The sequence below is a fragment of the Notothenia rossii genome, assembly GCF_949606895.1.
Source record: "Notothenia rossii genome assembly, chromosome: 6".
NCBI lineage: Eukaryota > Metazoa > Chordata > Actinopteri > Perciformes > Nototheniidae > Notothenia > Notothenia rossii.
The window spans coordinates 42,157,928-42,181,407 of NC_136909.1; the positions used below are offsets into that span (position 1 = coordinate 42,157,928).

General features: G+C 40.7%; 1 protein-coding gene across 1 annotated transcript; it reads left to right on the forward strand.

The window, feature by feature from the left end:
• The first annotated feature begins 6 nt into the window (after nt 1-6).
• On the forward strand, nt 7-22,955 carry ccdc125 (coiled-coil domain containing 125). The gene is made up of 10 exons (XM_079687850.1): nt 7-40; nt 1,043-1,120; nt 2,779-2,864; nt 2,958-3,040; nt 5,336-5,448; nt 8,132-8,233; nt 10,594-10,668; nt 13,523-13,664; nt 18,286-18,392; nt 22,323-22,955. Exons 3-10 carry the CDS (start codon nt 2,824-2,826, stop codon nt 22,578-22,580), a joined length of 921 nt encoding a protein of 306 aa, XP_079543976.1. The 5' UTR covers nt 7-40; nt 1,043-1,120; nt 2,779-2,823; the 3' UTR covers nt 22,581-22,955.
• The last annotated feature ends 525 nt before the right edge of the window (nt 22,956-23,480 follow it).

Below are 23,480 nucleotides of genomic sequence, written 5' to 3' on the forward strand. Positions count from 1 at the left end.
GGAAGGCAAATACGAAGCTCTGAAGATCCTGCAGGGGAAGGTAGAGCAACACACACTCACAAACACACATACACAAACACACACACACACACACACACACACACACACACACACACACAAACACACACACACACACACACACACACACACACACACACACCTTTATTTGTCCCACAGCCAGGGAAATTGACATTGTTACAGCGAAGGAGACGGTGCAGATTAAAGGCAAAGTACAAGTAGAATAACATAGAAAAAGCAAGCACACATTAAAATAATAACAAAATAAGTAAGCATCCAAGGTACAGAAGTACAGCATTATCAGAATAAGTAAGCAAATAATAATACTTATTAAAAAAAAGGAATCACAAGTCCCCAGACAGCAGATCAGAATCAGGTTTATTGCCAGGTTCATTTACACATACAAGGAATTTGCTTTGGTGTACGATGGTGCAAACATAAACAACGTAAGAAAATCAATTGTAAGAGAAGTTCAAAAATATTACGATTTTAAAAGATTTTTTTTAAACCATTTTAACCATTTATTCAAGATTGGTAACTATTTTACAGTTAATTCAATCCGTTTACATGTTTTAATTTCTCTGTCTTTTGATATTTATTTTTAAATATATTATTGTTGAGCCACCCTATACTAATTGATTACCAGTATGCGAAGCCTTGTTAGGAATCAGTGGATTAGTTGATGAAAAATGAGAGCACCACACCTTACAGGGAAACCTTCAGGTTCAGCCGTATGACTTTGCTCGTTAGTATGGCGTTATAATATATCTGAACATCGTACTGTTGCACGTAGGACTGATTCTCCCTATGTTTGAAACACATATTAACATGAACTCAGTCTCGGAGCAGTTGCCTTCAGTCAGAGAGGTAACTGATTAGTGTTATGTTTGATGTGTATTTTGTTGTTGTAACACCTGGTACAACATGCTTTGGCAATACTATGTTTTGGTCATGCCAATAAATCTCCTTGGAATATTAATTTCAATTTGAATAAAAGCCTGCAGGAATGTTCTTCCTCACACAGACCATTCTGGACAAAGCCACGAGTCACACTAAGAGTCTGCTGCAGAAAAGTGAGGCGACGGCAAAAGCTCTGGAGAAGGTGAGTGTGAGTGCAGGCTGCACACACAAAGGTGGGTCTGTTTACTCTCAGTCTGAATCAGGTTCCTTCTGCTCCTATTTGCCGAAGACAAAAGGATACAGGTGTAATACCACAGGTAATGTTGGTACTGCTTGAAGACTCATTTGTTTACAGACACTCTGTGACTGATCTTAACTGGAGATTTGAGTGAATACACGCTATTAGAAATAACAGGGAATATAAAATGGGTCAAGAGCGATAAATGAGAAAAATCGTCTGCTACTAATGAAGCACTCTATAAAATGTCAATTTGCATTGTGGGACTTCTCTTACGTTACGCAAAAATGAAAAAAAATGAACATATACTCAAAGAAAAATGTAGGATAGAAAACATAGTTGACTTTATACTGTAGCAAATAAAGAGTGACACAGCCTTAAAGTCGTGACACATGTAAAGTGCAGCTTATTCACAGTTAGCAGCATCATCCCCTTCCATGGTGAACCCCAAACATGAACTCACTTTCTGATATAATAAAACATTTTCCTTAGAGGCTCCAAACGGAAAGTGTTAATATAATCATGATTTAAGATGGGAATAACAAAGACATTTTTCACATTTCTTAGTGTAATTAACGCGGTCTTTATGCCACAGCCGCTAAGCTAAAGGTGGCTAATGTTCGGCGTAAGGATGTTGAGTCGTCTCATTTAGTCACTGTATCAAGCGCTCTTTTTACAACTCATAGAAGACATTCACCAGCGGGGTATTTACTGACGTATGTCGTAGAACAAATGGTGAAACATTCCATAAGCCAGTGTTGGCCACTTCTTTTATTTGAGTATTCTTACCAAAAATAAGTTAATAAAACACACTGACTTTGAGAAGAAGAGAACCCAGATGTGCTTAAATGCTAACTCACATCTGGTTTTATAACTCATTTCTGCTACACTCTTTTAGGGCTTGTATAAACCATACAGGGCTGGGAGAGTTACTTTAAAAATGTAATCTGTAACCTCATTTGAGTATCAAAATACAAAAGTCATACAATCTGATTACTTTCTGTTACTTTTGGATTACTTTAATACAGAATGCAATGCAGATTATTAAAAGAGAAATAAATATCAACATGATGTGTTTTACTTAATTTTATTATATAAGACAACAGAACAATGAAACCTTAGAAAAGAAGAAACCAATATATACAAAAATGATTTTATTTATAAGAAAACCTGCCTGTCACTCAGCATATTCATACACCAACACTGAAACACATGAGCACATACTACAGTTTAAAAAAGCAGAAATAAAATCTGAGCTAGCAGAAAATGTTCCGTTTTAGTTTAATACACACAGTTAAGCTCACACACACTATTCTATGAACATATAGGTTCACCTGCTGAATTAAAAACAGAACAAATGAAGCAAAGAAAGTGAAAACCATAAAGCAGATTCAGGCAGCAGGCGTATAGATTCACACTTAAAGTATTAGCCTACAGAACAGTACAGCTAGCAATCCCCAATTTTTTTGATATAACAGTAATCTAACTACATATTTTTTAATGTAATTAAGGGAATACAGTAACTTTTTTATGTATTCTGATTACTTAATCCCTTTACATGTAATCTGTTGATGCGTGAGACCAGCTGTTATCTAATATCTTTATCTAAAACGATGTTGCAGGAGGTGAACAGTTTGCAGTGGGAACTGAGCTTCAGCCAGGTCCAGATGAAAAAATCTCAACAGTCCTGGGAGCAGAAATACAACAGGTCCCATTTTATCCACATACACACATGTCTGTGGTATTCTCACTGGTTTGTGTTGTAATGTATTGTTGTTGCTGTTGTTGTTGTTGTAATCAGAATACTGAGTGAGAACAAGGCTCTGACTGACAGCCTGGAGGAAAGAGAGAGTGAGATGCAGCAGCTGCGAGCAGAACATTCTGGTAAATGCTAAATAATGTAGAATCACTTTGAGGTGACCTAGACATGTCTGCACACATTATTTCCATCTTTGAAGTGGAGTGGATCCTTCTGGAAGTCAGCGTGAGGAGGAAACTACATGCAGTGAATCCAACTTACCAACGGGCACGATTAGCATCTAAATACGGGTATTATTCAGCATTAAAGCGAAAGGTACCCCGACAGGGTGAGCCCTGACGTTAATAGAAGGGGTCCTGAATCCCCCCGTCATGGTTCATTTCACTATCATGACTTGACGCTGCATATTATCCTGCATATGACATGGCTGCTTACTGATAAATCAATAATTTGACAACAAATATTCATTAGAACATATTTATTGAAAAATGACCTTATTGTTTCTGCTTAGAAAAAATAGTCCCTTCTTTAAACACTGCAAGAACCAATACTGCGTTACCTTTAGTGTTTACTTCCCGTCTGTCTTCTTCTGCTGTTCCATTTAGTGTTTACTCTCTGTCTGTCTTCTTCTGCTGTTCCCTTTAGTGTTTACCGTCTGTCTTCTTCTGTTGTTCCCTTTAGTGTTTACATCCTGTCTGTCTTCTTCTGTTGTTCCCTTTAGTGTTTACTTCCCATCTGTCTTCTTCTGCTATTCCCTTTAGTGTTTACTTCCCATCTGTCTTCTTCTGCTGTTCCCTTTAGTGTTTACTTCCCATCTGTCTTCTTCTGCTGTTCCCTTTAGTGTTTACCGCATGTCTTCTTCTGCTGTTCCCTTTAGTGTTTACCGCATGTCTTCTTCTGCTGTTCCCTTTAGTGTTTACCGCATGTCTTCTTCTGCTGTTCCCTTTAGTGTTTACTTCCCGTCTGTCTTCTGCTGCTGTTCCCTTTAGTGTTTACTTCCCATCTGTCTTCTTCTGCTTTTCCCTTTAGTGTTTACTTCCCGTCTGTCTTCTTCTGCTGTTCCTTTTAGTGTTTACCGTCTGTCTTCTTCTGCTGTTCCCTTTAGTGTTTACCGCATGTCTTCTGCTGCTGTTCACTTTAGTGAATCCCCCCGTCATGGTTCATTTCACTATCATGACTTGACGCTGCATATTATCCTGCTTATGACATGGCTGCTTACTGATAAATCAATAATTTGACAACAAATATTCATTAGAACATATTTATTGAAAAATGACCTTATTGTTTCTGCTTAGAAAAAATAGTCCCTTCTTTAAACACTGCAAGAGCCAATACTGCGTTACCTTTAGTCTTTACTTCCCGTCTGTCTTCTTCTGCTGTTCCATTTAGTGTTTACTCTCTGTCTGTCTTCTTCTGCTGTTCCCTTTAGTGTTTACCGCATGTCTTCTGCTGCTATTCCCTTTAGTGTTTACTTCCCGTCTGTCTTCTTCTGCTGTTCCCTTTAGTGTTTACTTCCTGTCTGTCTTCTTCTTTTGTTCCCTTTAGTGTTTACTTCCTGTCTGTCTTCTTCTGCTGTTCCCTTTAGTGTTTACTTCCCATCTGTCTTCATCTGCTATTCCCTTTAGTGTTTACTTCCCGTCTGTCTTCTTCTGCTGTTCCCTTTAGTGTTTACAGCATGTCTTATTCTGCTGTTCCCTTTAGTGTTTACCGCATGTATTCTTCTGCTGTTCCCTTTAGTGTTTACTTCCCGTCTGTCTTCTGCTGCTGTTCCCTTTAGTGTTTACTTCCCATCTGTCTTCTTCTGCTGTTCCCTTTAATGTTTACTTCCCATCTGTCTTCTTCTGCTTTTCCTTTTAGTGTTTACCGTCTGTCTTCTGCTGCTGTTCCCTTTAGTGTTTACATCCCATCTGTCTGCTTCTGCTGTTCCCTTTAGTGTTTACTTCCCGTCTGTCTTCTTCTGCTGTTCCCTTTAGTGTTTACTTCCCGTCTGTCTTCTTCTGCTGTTCCCTTTAGTGTTTACTTCCCATCTGTCTTCTTCTGCTGTTCCCTTTAGTGTTTACTTCCCGTCTGTCTTCTTCTGCTGTTCCCTTTAGTGTTTACCGCATGTCTTCTTCTGCTGTTCCCTTTAGTGTTTACCGCATGTCTTCTTCTGCTGTTCCCTTTAGTGTTTACTTCCCGTCTGTCTTCTGCTGCTGTTCCCTTTAGTGTTTACTTCCAGTCTGTCTTCTTCTGCTGTTCCCTTTAGTGTTTACTTCCTGTCTGTATTCTTCCGTTGATTTTACAGATTTTCTCTGTCTTTCGACCTCGATCCTTCTGTGTAATAAATACATATATATTTTGGAGCGACGTCCAATAAAAAGCTTTAAACATGTCCCTGTCTTTATCCACACACGGATTGATGTGTTTGTGTGTGTTTGCAGCTTGTAGTCGGCAGTGCTTGGAGCTGCTCTCCTTGTTGAGTATGAAGGAGCAGATAGCTTACCAAGGAACCAAACCTCAGTACAGCCCCGAGAGAGACGCAGCTGATCTGGAGGTGAGAGAGGCCTGCACACACCGTACGCATAGTCTGGTCAAGAATTAGGACAAAGCTTCACATCCAGTACAGTAACATCCCACGCAAAACACTTGATGGGGCTAAATTTACCTGCCAAGTTGCCACCGGGCCAGTGTTGGGGTACCATGCTACAAAGTAATGCATTACTGTAATCAGATTACATTTGTCTGTAAATCAGTAATGTGACACGTTACTGTTGATAACAGCAGTAATCACATTACAGGAAATGATCTTGTTGCCTGCGTTACTGGTCTTCAACTATCTGTATGATGGGAGGACAGAAAAGAGTCTGACGGGACGTAACTTTAGCTGCAATTCATGGATGAGGAGACGGAGCAAAATTGGCCAAGTGGCGTTAGACGTCTTTTGAGGGTTTGAGATGTATTACAGCGACACTGTGTAGCTGCTGAATGAGGAGGAACAGGTTGTCAGACAAACGATTTGAGAGACTCCTCCTCATGAATAATAACCACTTCTTCGATGAGCATGTCCAGCAAGATGGATTAATCGAGCATAAAGCCACAGTTTGACTACAGTGAGCTACAGTGGTTTTTAAAGTGGATTGTTTCTGTTAAATGCACGGTTTGAATGACATGTTATAGGCAATGTTATATTCTTATTCTATACGAAGTCTCATTACCGTCTGATATTGTGATGAGGGCCAAAGTCTGACTTTTGAAAAAAGTAACTTGTAATATGTAATGCATTACTTTTTCGGAACAATTACCCCAACACTGCACGGGGCACAAATAAGTAGGCATGGACTATTTTAAGTGCTCTTACATTAACACAAAAAACTGAAATCTTCACCAAATTGAATTTAACACCCTTTAAGCTGTAAACAATGACTCAGTCAGACCACTGGTTAACATTAACAACTGCAGTTAATATACAAAGAATAGACACTGAAAATGTATTCCAAAATGAACATGGGCCCTTTCTCATTTAATCAAATCCCGCTCCTCGACTCCTCGACTCCTCGGTCCTCCGGTAGTGACCCGGAAATGAATTTCAGCGCGCCATGTTGAAGGACATCTCATTTCTCAAAATGCACTTCGAGGACCGACGATCGAGCGTCGAGGAGGCTCTCTGGAGGAGCTTTAACCGAGGATACACTGTTGGGTCCCCCACGGTCCTCCACGGCTTCTTCGTAGATGCATTTCCGGGAACAGAGATGTTTCGAAGAGTCGCGACGCACGGCCGGACTTATCTCAGCCAATGACAGCTCTGCATGAATCCCCTTGATATTATTTTATTAACTGCTTTCATCGCAACGCGATGTTTACAGTGAGAACAGCTGTGAGGCCCATGCAGAAAGCAGAGCAGTGTGTAAAATATATATCACTCAGTATAACAGGCCTACTCTCTTTATTTGCTTTAGTTTAGTAGATATCTACAAACAAAGAGTCGATATTTTTCTAAAATCATTTAGTGCTTCACTTAATAAAATACACAACGGCTGTAGCCTGATTTTATTAGGAGCTGTAGGTGCATGTGGTAGAGTGTGTAGGTGTGTGTGGTACAGTGTGTAGGTGTGTGTGTTGTACAGTGCGTAGATGCGGCAGACGGACGGGTCTCAGTTGGTTTGGTGTCCTATGCTTACTTTTAATACTATAAAATAAATAAAACGTTTGGCCCGTAATTTCAATTCCTCATTGTAGCGACCAGAGGGGGGGGGGGGGGGGGGGGGATATATCCAGTCTCTGATAGTGTTACGTTATTATGAGAGTGCTCTGTTTGATTCTGAAATGTTATATATTTATATAAATATATACATATATGTGTGTGTCCGCATCTGTAGCCTGTTATTGCCTCATTATACCGCACTGTGAATGAATTAAAAGTCGTCATGAACACATCTGTCCATCAGACAGAGGGCTGCTGTGCCTCGTGTCATCATTAATGGACTTCTCTTTAAAATGAACGCTCAGAGGAGAGGAGTTCTCATTTCTTTAACCGCCTGCTGCTTCCCCTCCTCTCTCCTTGGCTCCCCTCCTCGGCTCCTCCGCTCGCATCTCCTGTGGGCGGGACTAAGTCTCGAGGATAGGAGTCGAGGAGTCCCTTTGTTTTTCCCCTGTCGTTAGTTTCCCTGGTGTGTCTAATTGTCTGATTGTGTTCACCTGTTGCCCTTGTGTTTCTCCTCCCCTGCCCGGCTTTTTCTCGTCTTGTGATTACCCCTCCCTGTATTTAGTCTTGTCTCTTCTTGTGTTCAGTGTTGGTTCGTCTTTTGTTTGTGACTGAGTTCACCGGTGAGTGTTCTGTTTTGTCCAAGTTATTATTTTATCCTTGAAATAAAGGCAATATCAGTGTAATCTGCATTTGGGTCCTGCTTGCTTCACCCACCGTAACACATGGTCGTCGTTTGGTGGGTGTGTACTCTCTGATGGATGAACATAATGTGGGGTTACCCATTCATTTCCTATGGCCTGGGATCATAAGAGTTATAAAGTGTACTAAACAACTCAACATTAAATTAAGTGGTGATCAGCAATTTTATATGTTCAAATGCCTACTGTGGAAGAGATTATAAGGCCTTTAGGCAATCAAATGTAGAACACAATATTTATGATTGATGAAAGTAGTAAATCGGTCGGATCTGACCCGAACACGACAGTAGGATTAAAGATGCAGTTATCAGAGTGTTCCTGTGTGTGTCCTGCAGCTGGCGGTGCTGGGGGCCTGCCGGTGCCCGGGGGCTGCTCCGTGTCCCTGCGGTCGCACCGCTGCAGCCAGCAGGAAGCAGCTGGTGCAGCTCCAACAGGAGGTGACTACACCCAACCCTTTTCCTTTATTCAATGTATATTTCTATGTATATATATAGTTTCTACAAACATTTCACACCAGGGGTAGACATTTAAATCAATGAAAAATGACATCAGGTAAATCAGGGGTGGGGAACCTCTTTCCTCTCAAGGGCCATTTCCATTTTTACAACATCCTAAGAGGGCCGTACAAATTATTGAACTCAACCTCTGCTTAAAAAAACTAAAATCACAAGCCATTCATTTGGCCTTTCTTTCATGCTGTGCAAAGAAAAAGCAACCTCTTAATCCATATATTTTACCATGACTCGCGCATGCATGCACATGCACGGTTGTGGCATGACCACCAAAACAGAAAGATATGGACACAAGATGTGTGCAAATGTATTTAGTTTCCTATCCATGTGAACATGATTTAAGTCGGGGTGGACCTAACCTCCTCAAGGGGGGTCCGGGGGGCATGCACCCCCGGGAAGATTTGTTTTAAATGTTGAAGTTAAAAGCATCAATCTGGTGCACTTTGAGAGCAACATTAGGAAATCTATGGATACATCTCTCAACACCCATATGAAACAGACCTGTAAGCAGATTTATTTTTCTTTCTCAATCAATCAATCACATTTATTTATAAAGCACATTTAAAAACAACCCACGTTGACCAAAGTGCTTATGGATATTTTACAAATCACTCTCCTTTTAAACTGTATTATTGTTTATTAATAACAACTTTTTTTTACTGTCATAGTATTTTATACCTGTTTTTCATTTATTCTCTTATTTTTTTATAACTATAAAATCATATAAAGATGTGCCTTTACCTCACTGAGCCGAGGTTATCAGAGCCTCTCAGTCTTTCAGGAGAGAGCACTCTTCCACCTGGTTGTAGAAAAAGCTCGATATATATATTATATATAAATATTATATATATTTTATATATATATTATATATAAATATTATATATATAATATATATATATATATATATATATACATCACATTGTCTGATTTTTAAAGAATTTATTTGCAAATTATGGTGGAAAATAAGTATTTGGTCAATAACAAAAGTTCATCTCAATACTTTGTTATATACCCTTTGTTGGCAATGACAGAGGTCAAACGTTTTCTGTAAGTCTTCACAAGGTTTTCACACACTGTTGCTGGTATTTTGGCCCATTCCTCCATGCAGATCTCCTCTAGAGCAGTGATGTTTTGGGGCTGTCGCTGGAAAACACGGACTTTCAACTCCCTCTAAAGATTTTCTATGGGGTTGAGATCTGGAGACTGGCTAGGCCACTCCAGGACCTTGAAATGCTTCTTACGAAGCCACTCCTTCGTTGCCCGGGCGGTGTGTTTGGGATCATTGTCATGCTGAAAGACCCAGCCACGTTTCATCTTCAATGCCCTTGCTGATGGAAGGAGGTTCTCACGATACATGGCCCCATTCATTCTTTCCTTTACACGGATCAGTCGTCCTGGTCCCATAGCAGAAAAACATTGTCCCAATCCTCTTCTGGATCATCTAAATGCTCTCTAGCAAATTTCAGACGGGCCTGGACATGTACTGGCTTAAGCAGGGGGACACGTCTGGCACTGCAGGATTTTAGTCCCTGGCGGCGTAGTGTGTTACTGATGGTAGCCTTTTTTACTTTGGTCCCAGCTCTCTGCAGGTCATTGACTAGGTCCCCCTGTGTGGTTCTGGGATTTTTGCTCACCGTTCTTGTGATCATTTTGACCCCACGGGGTGAGATCTTGCGTGGAGCCCCAGATCGAGATTATCAGTGGTCTTGTATGTCTTCCATTTTCTAATAATTGCTCCCACAGTTGATTTCTTCACACCAAGCTGCTTACCTATTGCAGATTCAGTCTTCCCAGCCTGGTGCAGGTCTACAATTTTGTTTCTGGTGTCCTTTGACAGCTCTTTGGTCTTGGCCATAGTGGAGTTTGGAGTGTGACTGAGGTTGTGGACAGGTGTCTTTATACTGATAACAAGTTCAAACAGGTGCCATTAATACAGTTAACAAGTGGAGGACAGAGGAGGCTCTTAAAGAAGAAGTTACAGGTCTGTGAGAGCCAGAAATCTTATTTGTTTGTAGGTGACCAAATAATTATTTTACTGAGGAACTTACCAATTAATTAATTAAAAATCCTACAATGTGATTTGCTGGATTCTTTCCCCCCCATTCTGTCTCTCATAGTTGAAGTGTACCTAGGATGAAAATTACAGGCATCTCTCATCTTTTTAAGTGGGAGAACTTGCACAATTGGTGGCTGGTTAAATAATTTTTTGCCCCACTGTATATATATAATATGTATTATATGTATATATATATAATATGATCATAACACGATTGTTTTCATATCAGACATCAGATGAGGTGGAGCTGCCTCCAGCAATAGAGGATGAGGCAGAGAGGAGCAGCAGCACAGGGTTGCAGCAGGTATGTTATATGCTGTAGTCAGGTGATTTAAATGTATCAATAAAAGGAAGAAGTGTAGGCTACATGATAAGAAGGGAATACAGTTTGAATTAAAGTAATAAAATACATTGTAACACTGAACTTTATTACTTTTTAATGTACAAATACTTTGTTACTGTACGATATCAAGAACAACAATCCACAGCTCCTCTCTCTGCTCCAGAGGATAAAACGAGGGTCGCGAGACCCCGAGTGGGGGTCGCGAGATGATTACAAAATAAAAATGGAAAATTAAAGAAATTGATTAATTTTTTTTATATATATTTTTTTTTAATTATTATTAATAATAACGTTTGCATAGACATTTTTATTTATATATATATATATGTCCGGCAGTGGCTCAGTCAGTAGGGGCTTGGACTGTGAGCCGTAGGGTCGTCGGTTCAAGTCCCCGACCAGACCTAAATATGGAGTGTGGACTGCTACTTGGAGAGGTCCAAGTTCACCTCCTGGGCACTGCCATTGTGGCACCGGACACCCCCCTCACTCCCATTGCTCCCCGGGCGCTGAACAATTGTATTTTTGAAAGTGCCTGCCCTTTCCAAATGGCTTCCAATGGAGCTTTCCTAGATGGTTTGGGTCAGGTTAGTAATGCTCCATCACATGTTTTACATCTATTACAGGGTGAATCTTAAACTGAAGCTTGACATTAAAGCAACCCAACGGAAGTTTCATGTAAGTTTAGTTCTTTCACTCATAGCTTGGGCTGCGGGGGTGCTAGAGACGGGAGCATGTTGATACGACCTTCCTAGCCGGAGATATGGCCGCATTTTACAATAAACTTCCGTTGGGTCGCTTAAAACCAAATATCGCAAATGAAATCGCAATCGCAATATTTGTCAGAAAAATCGCAATTTCATTTTTTCCCAAAATCGTGCAGCCCTACTATGCATGTGTGGCCATTAAAGAGGGTTTCATTCTATTCTATGTTCGTTAGCATAGCTAGCTAACCAGATGCTAAAAATCCCCGGTACCGCTCTCTCTCTCTCTCTCTCTCTCTCGATCACTCAAACAAAATGCGCTCGTGACACACACACACACACACACACACACACACACACACACACACACACACACACACACACACACACACACACACACACACACACACGTATACATACAGGGGACATTACATTGACTTACATGCATTTCCTGGAGACTTATCCTAACCTTAACCATAACCAACACATGCCTAACCCTAACCCTAACCCTTAACCTTAACCTTACCCTAACCCTAATCCTAAACCTAACAAAGTCTTCACCCTAAAATTAATGATTCCCCTCATGGGGACCTCCAATTTGTCCCCATAAGGTAAGCCAGTCCCCACACGTGACTGTGTAAACAGATTTAGGTCCCCACAAGTATAGTAATGCTAGGCCACACACACACACACACACACACACACACACACACACACACACACACACACACACACACACACACACACACACAAAATACTTGCCAACCTTCCCGATTTTCGCGGGAGACTCCCGATTTCATATTTCTCTCGTTTTCTGACAAAATCAGATTTACTCAAGACTGTTTCCACTCGGACTTTAATACAGCTACACCATTGTTTGGTTTCCATGGCAGCGTGTCTCGTTAGTAGCGCGCGCAACTGAAAGTATGAGAGGGTGAGGAAGATAGTCAGAAAACAGAACAAGAATCGACAACTCGACCCTCTGCTCACTCCTTTCCTGTATAATACAAAATACAGGTCCAGCCCACACATATGCTCCATCAAGGATGGTGCTACAGGCCGCAAGGCAGTGCACTTACAACTACAATAAGCATGTTAATGTTAATCTAATACAGCTCCGGCGATCCACTAGCACTAGCACTGGGAGGTTCCCCACCGCTGAGGTAAATAAATAAAAAAAACTAAAATACAGTTTCAGATTTAAATATTTGTCAAATACAGCTTTAGTTTTGATTGCTTTTTTATTCATAATGTTTTTAATAGTGCTTCTATATTTGTATTGTTCTTGGTAAACATTTTCAAAATGTTGTTTGCAGTCAGGCCATCTTTTTATTTTTCTTAAAAAAACATTCTACAATACACATTATATATATCATAGTGTTTGCCATTCATCAAATAAATGGCAAATACTTTCTTCTTGTAAATTACAGAAAGTACAGGAATATTCAATATCAAGTCCAAATGTGTGTAAAATGTTAAAGGGAAGTCCCTTAACTTTATTATTGAACCTTTTCACCTGTGCTAAGCTCTGTCTCTCTCTTCTTCATTGGTGTTCCTAACATGTAGCAGCTGCTCTCCCTTTAAAGTCACTAGTTCAGGAGACATTAGTCTCACAAAGTGGAAAATGGTTAATATTTGGAGACTTGTCGGTTTTATCCTTTATTACTGTATTGTGTGGTAGCTTCACATGTATAGGGGCTACACTCATATAATGACATAATCCCGTTTTCACCTCTCTGTGTGTGTGTGTGTGTGTGTGTGTGTGTGTGTGTGTGTGTGTGTGTGTGTGTGTGTGTGTGTGTGTGTGTGTGTGTGTGTGTGTGTGTGTGTGTGTGTTGCGTTGATTATTTTTTGCTTAAAATAAGATCTGCTCAATACAGTCTCAGTCGTGTCTTTTTTTTAATACATCAGACAAAACCCAGCAGCCTCTCAGCGGCTTTTGGTTATGTCCTGAATTTTGTCAATGTTTTTTAAACCAACCATGAACCAAAATTATGAAAATATCTTTTTAGATTCAGAGTTAATGGTACCTATGTTTACCTAAGTGTAACTCTGAGTATGTCAGTAAAGTATGTACATTATTTTGTGTGTGTGTGTGTTCGGTGTGTTTCCAGCTGGACGCTCAGCATTTGAGGAGAGAGGAGGCATTAATGGTTGCAGATGCTTTTCGGATCGCCTTTGAACAGCAGCTGAGGAAACGCAGCGATCACTTCCTGCTGCGGGCTGAAGGCAACGCACAACACAGCAAGGCTGAAGGCAAGTGTTTGGGAAAAGGCTCACGTTTTTAAATTTAAACTTACTCAATATGACAGACCTCAAGTTCTTTTAATGAAATGTAATCTATAAAATAATTCTGGCAAATGTTGAAAGTGCTCTAAATAATAGGAATGGAACCTCAATGCTGCTTGGTACCTTTCTTAGCATAAAATAAAGTGGAGCATCCTTCACAAAAGAAAAGATAATGCCATCCCACAATTCCTTGCAGCCGCAACATTTAAAATGAAGCATCATTTGGCCGTTCACAGAAACAACTGATCACGACAAACACGTATGATCAAAGTTATGGTGCTTATTCAGCATTTTTAACAATTTAACACCTATTGCAAAAGTGTTTATGTGTTCTTAACTATAACAATATAGTCTAGTTGCCAGAATAGTGAACCCAGAAATGCTGAGTACCCCAACGTTTTATGGTAGAAATGTATAGTACGTGTCCCCAGCACATAGAAACTGCTAACTTGCATATGTTGCACAATTAACATAAATTAGTTTAAGTAAAATAAATACCATTATAGCCTATATCAGTGTTTCTCAAACTTTTTCATAACCAATAAAAAAACACTCACGGACCACCTAACTCCCCAAATATCCAAATCAATAGGCATTTATTACAGAGTTTATATCCAAGCTAACAGACTCACAGATCGTTGGCTACTGAAAGAAATGCAAAATACACCGCATGTAGTACGACACAAACCTCCGCTGTGGATTTTCAAAACAAAATACGGTAACACTATGGTCGCAGGCCCAAGTTTAACTCTGAGCAATTTTTTCACATGTTAAGCTCGCGTGGGCTTTTTTTGTAAAAATGCTATTAAAACATGAACCTTGGTGACCATTGGGCTGGCCTGCATGGTCTGCCTACAAAACGTAAATAAAAACGTTTATGCAGCCCCAACAACAGCCTCTTGATTCATCAACAGACTTCATGCAATGCTTCATTGGATGCATATATTAGATAATAATCTCTATCTCACTCCTAAAACATCTAAATCTACTTCCAGCATGGATAAATGTTCATAAAATACATTCATTGTTTTTTTTATACGCTTCTTGAAATCTAAAAAAAAACACATCGTTTTTCTAGAACAGATTACAAATCGCCTGAAAATGGTACAAGCAAGTGGCAACATGTGTGACGAAGATGTTGCGCTGGAACTTAAGCTCCATTGCGGAGATGTTCCCTGAGAGTGCGGAAAACTTAAAGGGGACCTATCATGCAAAATGCACTTTTGTACATCTTTTTATACATGAATATGTGTCCCCGGTGCTCCAGGGAACTCACCAAGTGTCAGAAAACTAGGGCTGTCAAAACGCAAAAAAAAAATAACACAACTAATTATTTTAACGAGATTAACGCATGTGTATTTTTTGTCCTCGGCCGCCCCCTACTTTCAGAGCGCATCGAGTTTAAAATACCATCTACAAGCTGATGCTGACAGCCCCGCTCCTGCCGTCCGCTTGCGGCAGACCACACTTCCACGCTCACCGGCAGGCACCGACTGGCCATCGAGAGGACCGGGAGGGTTTGTGTATGTGTGACACGAGCGAGAGAGAGACCTTACGTGTATTGTTGTTGTTAGCATCTGGTACTAGCTAGCTGCGCTAACGGAAATAAGGAGCTGTTTAAAGAGCAACTTGCAGGTTAGAGACACCAGTGAATAAATGTGTAGGAAAATGATGAATACACTAGATTTTCCAAAAAATAAACAGAAATATACACTACAGTGACATCTGGCGTCGTTTTAGTAAGACATTTTCACTTCCGCATAAAAAAGCCTCCGCACGTGACCTCCCGCGTGTGATGTAACATGGGGGAGAGCGGCTGGTCTAACATAATGAATAAACATGGATCACAATGCTAGTTTTGACACAGAAGAGGTTGAAAATATATATTCGAATGCATATGATTATAATTATGAGCCTGCTATTCGTCCAAGAGACCAGGAGCAGCCAAGGATTAGAGAAAATAACAGCCATCGGAGAGAAATGGAGCTTTGCTGTGTGGAGAACAGAGCAGCTGTCTTGGTGAGTGACCGGCGTCAGCTACAGTTAATGTTAGCTAAGGTCAGTCACATCACAACATTGTAAAGTTAGCAATCATATATCAGGCTATAACTAAAGTACTATTGATAATATAGTAACGTTACTGGCAGAACTGTTGATACTGATCCATAACAGAAACTAATGCGCAAGTATCAGCCGTATCTCGCGTTACCTAATGCAACTCCACACTACGTCTTACGGTGCTGTGTACCGGAGGGGAGACGCGAGATACGGCTGATACTTGACGATCTGGCGGAGAAAGGTTGTGGAGCCTCCGTTGATATGCCGTTGTAAATGGCTTGATGGAAAGCAGGTGTGTAGTCGGGGAGGGTGCACAGCTGATTGCAGCAGGTGAGTGGAGGTTGAGCCGGGAGCCAGGAGTGACAGCCACCACGCACACACAAACAACACAGACAGGGGGAAACAAACAAACACAAAGGAGACGGCTGGAGCAGTACAGCCACCACAGCGTTACCTAATGCAACTCCACACTATGTCTTACGGTGCTGTGTACCGGAGGGGAGAGAGAGAGAGAGCAGCGAAGGGGGGAGAAAGAGAGCAGCGAAGGGGGGGAGAGAGATGTAATATGGTTTTCTGATAAACGTTTTGTTTGATAGACTTCAGCTGTGGAGAGTATGTGCTGCAGGGAGGTGGATGCACCTCGCACAACGCACCCAGGAACGAAAGCTAGCTCCGATCCTTTTCCTGTGGACTCGATACCCTGACAGGCTGGAGTTTGTGCAACCTGCACAAACACAAGGTCACCATGATTAAAAATGGTGAAATGCAATGTAAAATTACCGAAAAAATACCAGCTCACTAAATTACAACCGCTCAAACCAACTACACATTACTACCGCGGATTGGGCAGAGAAGGAGTCCGAGAAAGTTGCTCCCCCATGTGACGTAATATGACGTGTTTGACGTATGACGTTAAAAAAAAGCAGCAGAGCTCAAAAGGGCTCCTTTTCCTCTGAATTCCTGCCCTTATGTCTTGTAAAACATATCAAATCCTGCATTAACATTTTGAATTGTAATTTTCAGGCAAGGTTAAGCATAAATGTAGTAAAAAAAAAAAAACCTTCAAGTTGCTCTTTAAATGAAAACAGAGGAGCGACATTTCGCCGAAAACTGTGCGCCGAGCACTTGACTTTATGCAGGTAGCCAGACAGTGGGACATTGTACGAAAAGTCAGCACACTCAGCATGGATAGTGCGCGCAACATGATTGCAGCATCCAGGCAGCTCCCGTTCGAGCATATGCCTTGAGTTGCACATAGCTCCAACGATCCATCACACACACACTTTGTATTGTTGTATGAGAGCGGTTCCAGGTTGAATTAAGGCGAATATTTGTAATGTTCAGAGGTTGTTGTGTTTAATATTCATGAGTTTATATTTGTCAGTGTTCAAATGATAATAAACATTTGCATAATGCGTATTTGTCCACTCATATGTTGATAAGAGTATTAAGAAAGATATTCCTCTAAGGTAGCCTACATTTAGAACAGATAAAACATGTGCGATTAATTTGCGATTAATCGCGATTAAATATTTTTAATCGAGTGACAGCCCTACAGAAAACACAACCCTCTGTATTTTCCTCCATACCCAAATCTCAAAAAAAGGGGCTGCAACGGATCTGATACAGACTGATCCAGATTTGAACACTTCTATGATGTCACAGAAGTGGCACTACGGCTATTGGGCCAACTCCACCAATCAGGAGGAGACAGCCACGGACATTGCCGTTCGAAAGCACTGGAGATGCTGTAGTACATATGCCAGGCCTGTAGATGGTGCTGTTCTCACAGAATCAGCCCATACAAAGACAGTGTTGAATTGAGCGAAATGAGGAATGGCTGAAATGCATGATCTGTTTGGTATTTTGAAAAATAAAAAGTATAAATATGCCTTATATAGGTATGGTCCTACACTATATTATTCAAATATAGCATGATAGGTCCACTTTAAATAAATACATGTATTTCAAATGTGAAATTTTACCAATATGCTCACGGACCACTAGGGTGCGCTCACGGACCATCAGTGGTCCGCGGACCACACTTTGAGAAGCACTGGCCTATATGTAAACCATTGTTTTTTTTAAATGGCTTGGCCGATTTTGACAATTTGAGTGTTTTGAGGGTTATTGAGGATGCTGAGTGCGGATTAAAAATTGCAGTTTTAACCAGAAAGTGGCCATATTTGTACTCTGTGGGCTGTTTTTGATTACCTTGAGTAGTGTTGCGACAATTGGATATAGAGAGCACAAGATGAAGTCGCATTATTTTCTCCACTGTGGACAATTCTTTTTCAAATAAATAAGCAGTCAGTCCAATCCAAATGATCCAGAGTCCCCACAATGTATCATAATCAGCCCACAGAGAATACAAATATCTATATTTTCTGTCCACACTATTGTCCACATAGACTACAATGGTAATTACTGCCAATTAACACAACTTACGCTAATTGTGCAAATTGACTATGAGTTGGCAACTATACATATTTATTTAACCATGTCAAGAGTGCCTGCCTTCTCCCTCCAGGAGCCAACAGGAGTCCCTTAATGAGTGTGAGCCAGAGGCTGAGAGGACTGCTGCCCTCCAAGACGTCCGAGGACCTTCTAGAGACTCTGTACAGACTGCTGGACCTGGTGAGTATCCTCCACATCTGCAGGCCTTCAGATCCCAGCACAGACACTGAGACCTTTATTTGGAAGGTCCTTCTGTTTGCAGGGGTTGACCCTCTGCAATGCCATTCTTAGTGTTGTGCCTCCACCCTCCAGTTTCCTGTAAATGGTAAAAGGCCTCAGTGTGCATGTGTACAGGCAGGAGTGTTCCCTACTGTTCTGAATTAGCACAGGTGGAGGCAGAGGAGACAATTGTGCCCATATACCTCATTCACATCACCGCAACTCCGGTTCAAGCTCCGTGCTAGAGCTTTTCAGGTTCAGAACCGGTTCTTCGGTTTAGCTCCGGCTCTTTTCACACTGCCCAAAGTCCGACTGGTGCTGCGTCATTGCGTCATCGTTTGCGTCATGACGTAACCGTTTGCGTGCCTGCTTCATAAAGCCAAACCGCGCGGAAACCCCTCACAGCTGACACCGACAACAACAACAATGGCCGATTGTGCTCCAGCTTCCTCTGTACCTCTACGGAAGACCAGATTCCCAGTAGGTAGCTGGTCTCTTCAGTGGACCACTGCTGCTTGTTAAGTTTCTTCATCGTTGTGTACAAACTGGATAAAACGCCGGCTTTTTGTTGTTGTTCAGGAGTTGATCCCACCCTTGCCCCTGCCCCCGCCTCGACGTAAGCGTGACTTATGTGGTGCTTTTGCTCTGGCCGGACAATTTTTTGGTGCTTGAAATAAACAGGATTCTGGAGCTAAGAGGCTGCTCCGCTGCGGTGTGAAGAGGAAAACCCGGTGCTTTTCAAGCTCCGGGACCAGCTCCGAACCAGCCCTGAAACACCGTTTCGAGGTAATAGTCTCCTCAAGGCTGGACTACTGCAACGTTTGACAACTGCAACGTTTGACTATTGCAACGCTCTCCTCATCGGGACTCCTAGCGGGAGCCTTCAGAAGCTCCGATACATACAGAACAGTGCCACTAGGATCTTGATGAGGGTCAGAAAGTACAATCACATCACACCCGTTCTTCACTGGCTTCCTGTGTCATTCAGGATCAAATACAAGATCTCACTGCTCACCCATCAGTGCAACCACGGGAATGCTCCTTCATACCTCAAATAACTACTGTCATCACAAACTTCCACATACAACCTCCGCTCCACAACTAACCATCTGCTTCGCCCCCCCAGGATCAAACTGCGCCCCATGGGGGATCGGGCTTTCTGTTCAGCTGCTCCTCACCTGTGGAATTCCCTCCCAGACCACCTGAGGACTCCACAGACCACTGACGCCTTCAAGAAAGGCCTACAAACTTTTCTTTTAAAAAAAGCCTTTGATTAAACTTGTGTTTCTTTTTTCTATTCCGCCCCTTGTAGCACTTTGGGATTACTTTTTGGCAATGAAAGGTGCTTTACCAATAAAATATATTATTATTATCAAAGAGAGGAGCACTTGTTAACAGCCGCTGTTCCTATGCTAACTCCTCAACCTCATTTTAGTCTTGGAAAACATTATATATATATATATATATTGTACAATACAAGCACACACTTTCAAACAGTGTCTCCTCTGCCGTTTATTGTGTTGCACTCGGTTCTTCACTCTGAATGTGACAAGTAGTTGAATGAATGAATTAAAATATGGAGTTTTAGAATTAGAGAAAACTGAAACATGACCAATCCCTGCGTCTGTTTTAGGATTTTACAAAAATTGTGATACACTTTGCAAACAAGTCTTTAGTTTGAAGCACACTAGTAAATAAAATAGTAGGAAAATAGTTAAGTCTTTTGTTAAAATGTAAAAATAAATCTATAAACAAACAAAAATGTCTATAGAATACAGGAATTTCAAACCCTGTCCTAATCCCCCACAAAAAGAGGTGTCCTCTGAATAAAAGTAATTCCTCCATTCACAAAAAAAAGAAAACAGAACAAATAAAAGTACCATCTTGTGATGATCTGTGCTTTATTAAATATCTTTATTTTAAGAGGAGGAATACATTCTGTGTATGTATTTCCCATCGTTTACATGTTGTAAAGAAGAGAAAAACTGAGATAAAGTGTAGCAGCAGTTTTCGAGAAATATGGAGTTTAAATTTCCTTTGGGAATGTTGAATATAAATCAAGGAACAAATATGAAATTAGGAACACTGGGGGAGAGTTCAGTGTTTCCCCTATATACAAATAGTGGCGGCGCAGCGCCGCTGCTGAAATATGAGCGCCGCTGCTAGGGGGAGCCAGCCAGGTACCCAAAAACAAAAAAACAAAAAAAAAGTATAGGGGTATAGTATAAGGGGGTTGTCGGTTCGCGTCGGGCCGAACCACGCCCCTTAGCTGTGATATAATGAGCATATACCACGGCCTGTCGTGAGCTATTGCTTAAATATATACATACATATATATACATACATATATATACAGTTGCAAGAAAAAGTATGTGAACCCTTTGGAATTACCTGGATTTCTGCATAAGTTGGTCATAAAATGGAGAAAGCCACTGCTGTCCAGAAAAAACATTGATGCACGTTTAAAGTTTGCAAAAGAGCACCTGGATGTTCAACAGCACTACTGGCAAAATATTCTGTGGACAGATGAAACCAAAGTTGAGTTGTTTGGAAGGAACACACAACGCTATGTGTGGAGAAAAAAAGGCACAGCACACCAACATCAAAACCTCATCCCAACTGTGAAGTATGGTGGAGGGAGCATCATGGTTTGGGGCTGCTTTGCTGCCTCAGGGCCTGGACAGATTGCCATCATCGACAGAAAAATGAATTCTCAAGCTTATCAAGACATTTTGCTGGAGAACTTAAGGCCATCTGTCCACCAATTGAAGCTCAACAGAAGATGGGTGATGCAACAGGACAACGACCCAAAGCACAGAAGTAAATCAACAACAGAATGGCTTCAACAGAAGAAAATACGCCTTCTGGAGTTGCCCAGTCAGAGTCCTGACCTCAACCCAATAGAGATGCTGTGGCATGACCTCAAGAGAGCGATTCACACCAGACATCCCAAGAATATTACTGAACTGAAACAGTTTTGTAAAGAGGAATGGTCCAAAATTCCTCCTGACCGTTGTGCAGGTCTGATATGCAACTATAGGAAACGTTTGGTTGAGGTTATTGCTGCCAAAGGAGGGTCAACCAGTTATTAAATCCAAGGGTTCACATACTTTTTCCACCCTGCACTGTGAATGTTTACATGGTGTGTTCAATAAAAACATAAAAACATATAATTGTTTGTGTGGTTTTAGCTTAAGCAGACTGTGTTTGTCTATTGTTGTGACTTAGATGAAGATCAGAACACATTTTATGACCACTTTATGCTGAAATCCAGGTAGTTCCAAAGGGTTCACATACTTTTTCTTGCAACTGTATATATATATATATATATATATATATATATATATATATATATATATACATATAAACAATATATATATATACATATACATATATATACATACATATATATATACATATATACATACATATATATACATACATATATATATATACATACATATATATACATACATACATATATATACATACATATATATACATACATATACATACACACATATATATATACATATATATATATACATATATACATTTATACACATATAAATATATATATATATATATACACAAAAATAATAAGTAAAGTTTCAAATAAAGTACAAATATTTAAACACAACAAGTTAAAGTAAAAATGATCAGATCGTACTACAGTGTATATAAAATGTATATTATTACAATACATACAGTGTTGTATTATGTTTGATGGCCACAGACAGGAAGTCTTTCTCATGGCGCTCTGTGGTGCGACCTGGTAGAATAAACTGCACCGCTACCTGAAGTGTGTCAGTAACTGTTCTTAGACATTAAACAGGAACATCATTCCTGCCTCAGTGTTCACCCTCATCTTTTTATTATCTCCTGCTGCAGCTGAATGACAAGGAGGAGGCTCTGGCCCACCAGAGGAAGGTGAGCCTCATGTTGGCCCACAGTGCAGAGGAGCTGCAGAGACAGCTGCTGCTGGACTCACACTGCCGCAAACCAGAACCAGCAGAGAACCACAGCCAGTCTCAGCATACATCAAAGAACCAAAACCATTCTCTACAAACATTGGAACACTCAGAGAACCAGAACAAGCCTCAGCAAACCTCAGAGCCGTCAGAGTCTGAGAGAAAAGCACAGCAATAAGCTGAGCTGTCACATCCACTGCTTCAGGCCGGCCCAGCACCAGGTCTGCCCGAGTCCAGCACTGAATCACTGGAGCTGTTGGAACCTTCGCAGTCCCACATCCAGCCACTGTCCAACCACAAGAGCTACCAAACCAAACCATCGGACCTAGCAGACTCCGAGGGTGGTACTGTAGACTTGGATGTAGCGTCTGTGATGTAAATTGTAAGAGATTGCATAATCAGGATAAAAAAAAAAGTGTAACTGTATTCGATTACAATTACATTAAAAAGTAAGAAATCAGATTACTGTTACATTCTTTAAACACAGGGATTACCAGCAGGATTACAATGTTACAAAACATTTTAAATTAAAGATTTATATACGTATACTAAAGGTAGACGTGCTGTCTGAATTTTCTTTCATTCTTTTTTTTAATTCTCATTAGGGTCTGAGACCAGAGGTCAGCAAAGACCCTATTGTAATCGCTGCTAAACACACAAAACAGGGAAAGCGACCGGCAAAAGCACAGAAAAAGGTTCCAAAATCATGATGGCAGATAGCCCAGGCGAGCCTAGTGACAGTACAACTCGCATGATTTACAGTGGGGCAAAAAAGTATTTAGTCAGCCACCAATTGTGCAAGTTCTCCCACTTAAAAAGATGAGAGAGGCCTGTAATCTTCATCCTAGGTATACCTCAACTATGAGAGACAAAATGAGAAAAGAAAATCCAGAAAATAACATTGTCTGATTTTTAAAGAATTTATTTGCAAATTAGGGTGGAAAATAATTATTTGGTCAATAACAAAAGTTCATCTCAATACTTTGTTATATACCCTTTGTTGGCAATGACAGAGATCAAACTTTTTCTGTAAGTCTTCACAAGGTTTTCACACACTGTTGCTGGTATTTTGGCCCAT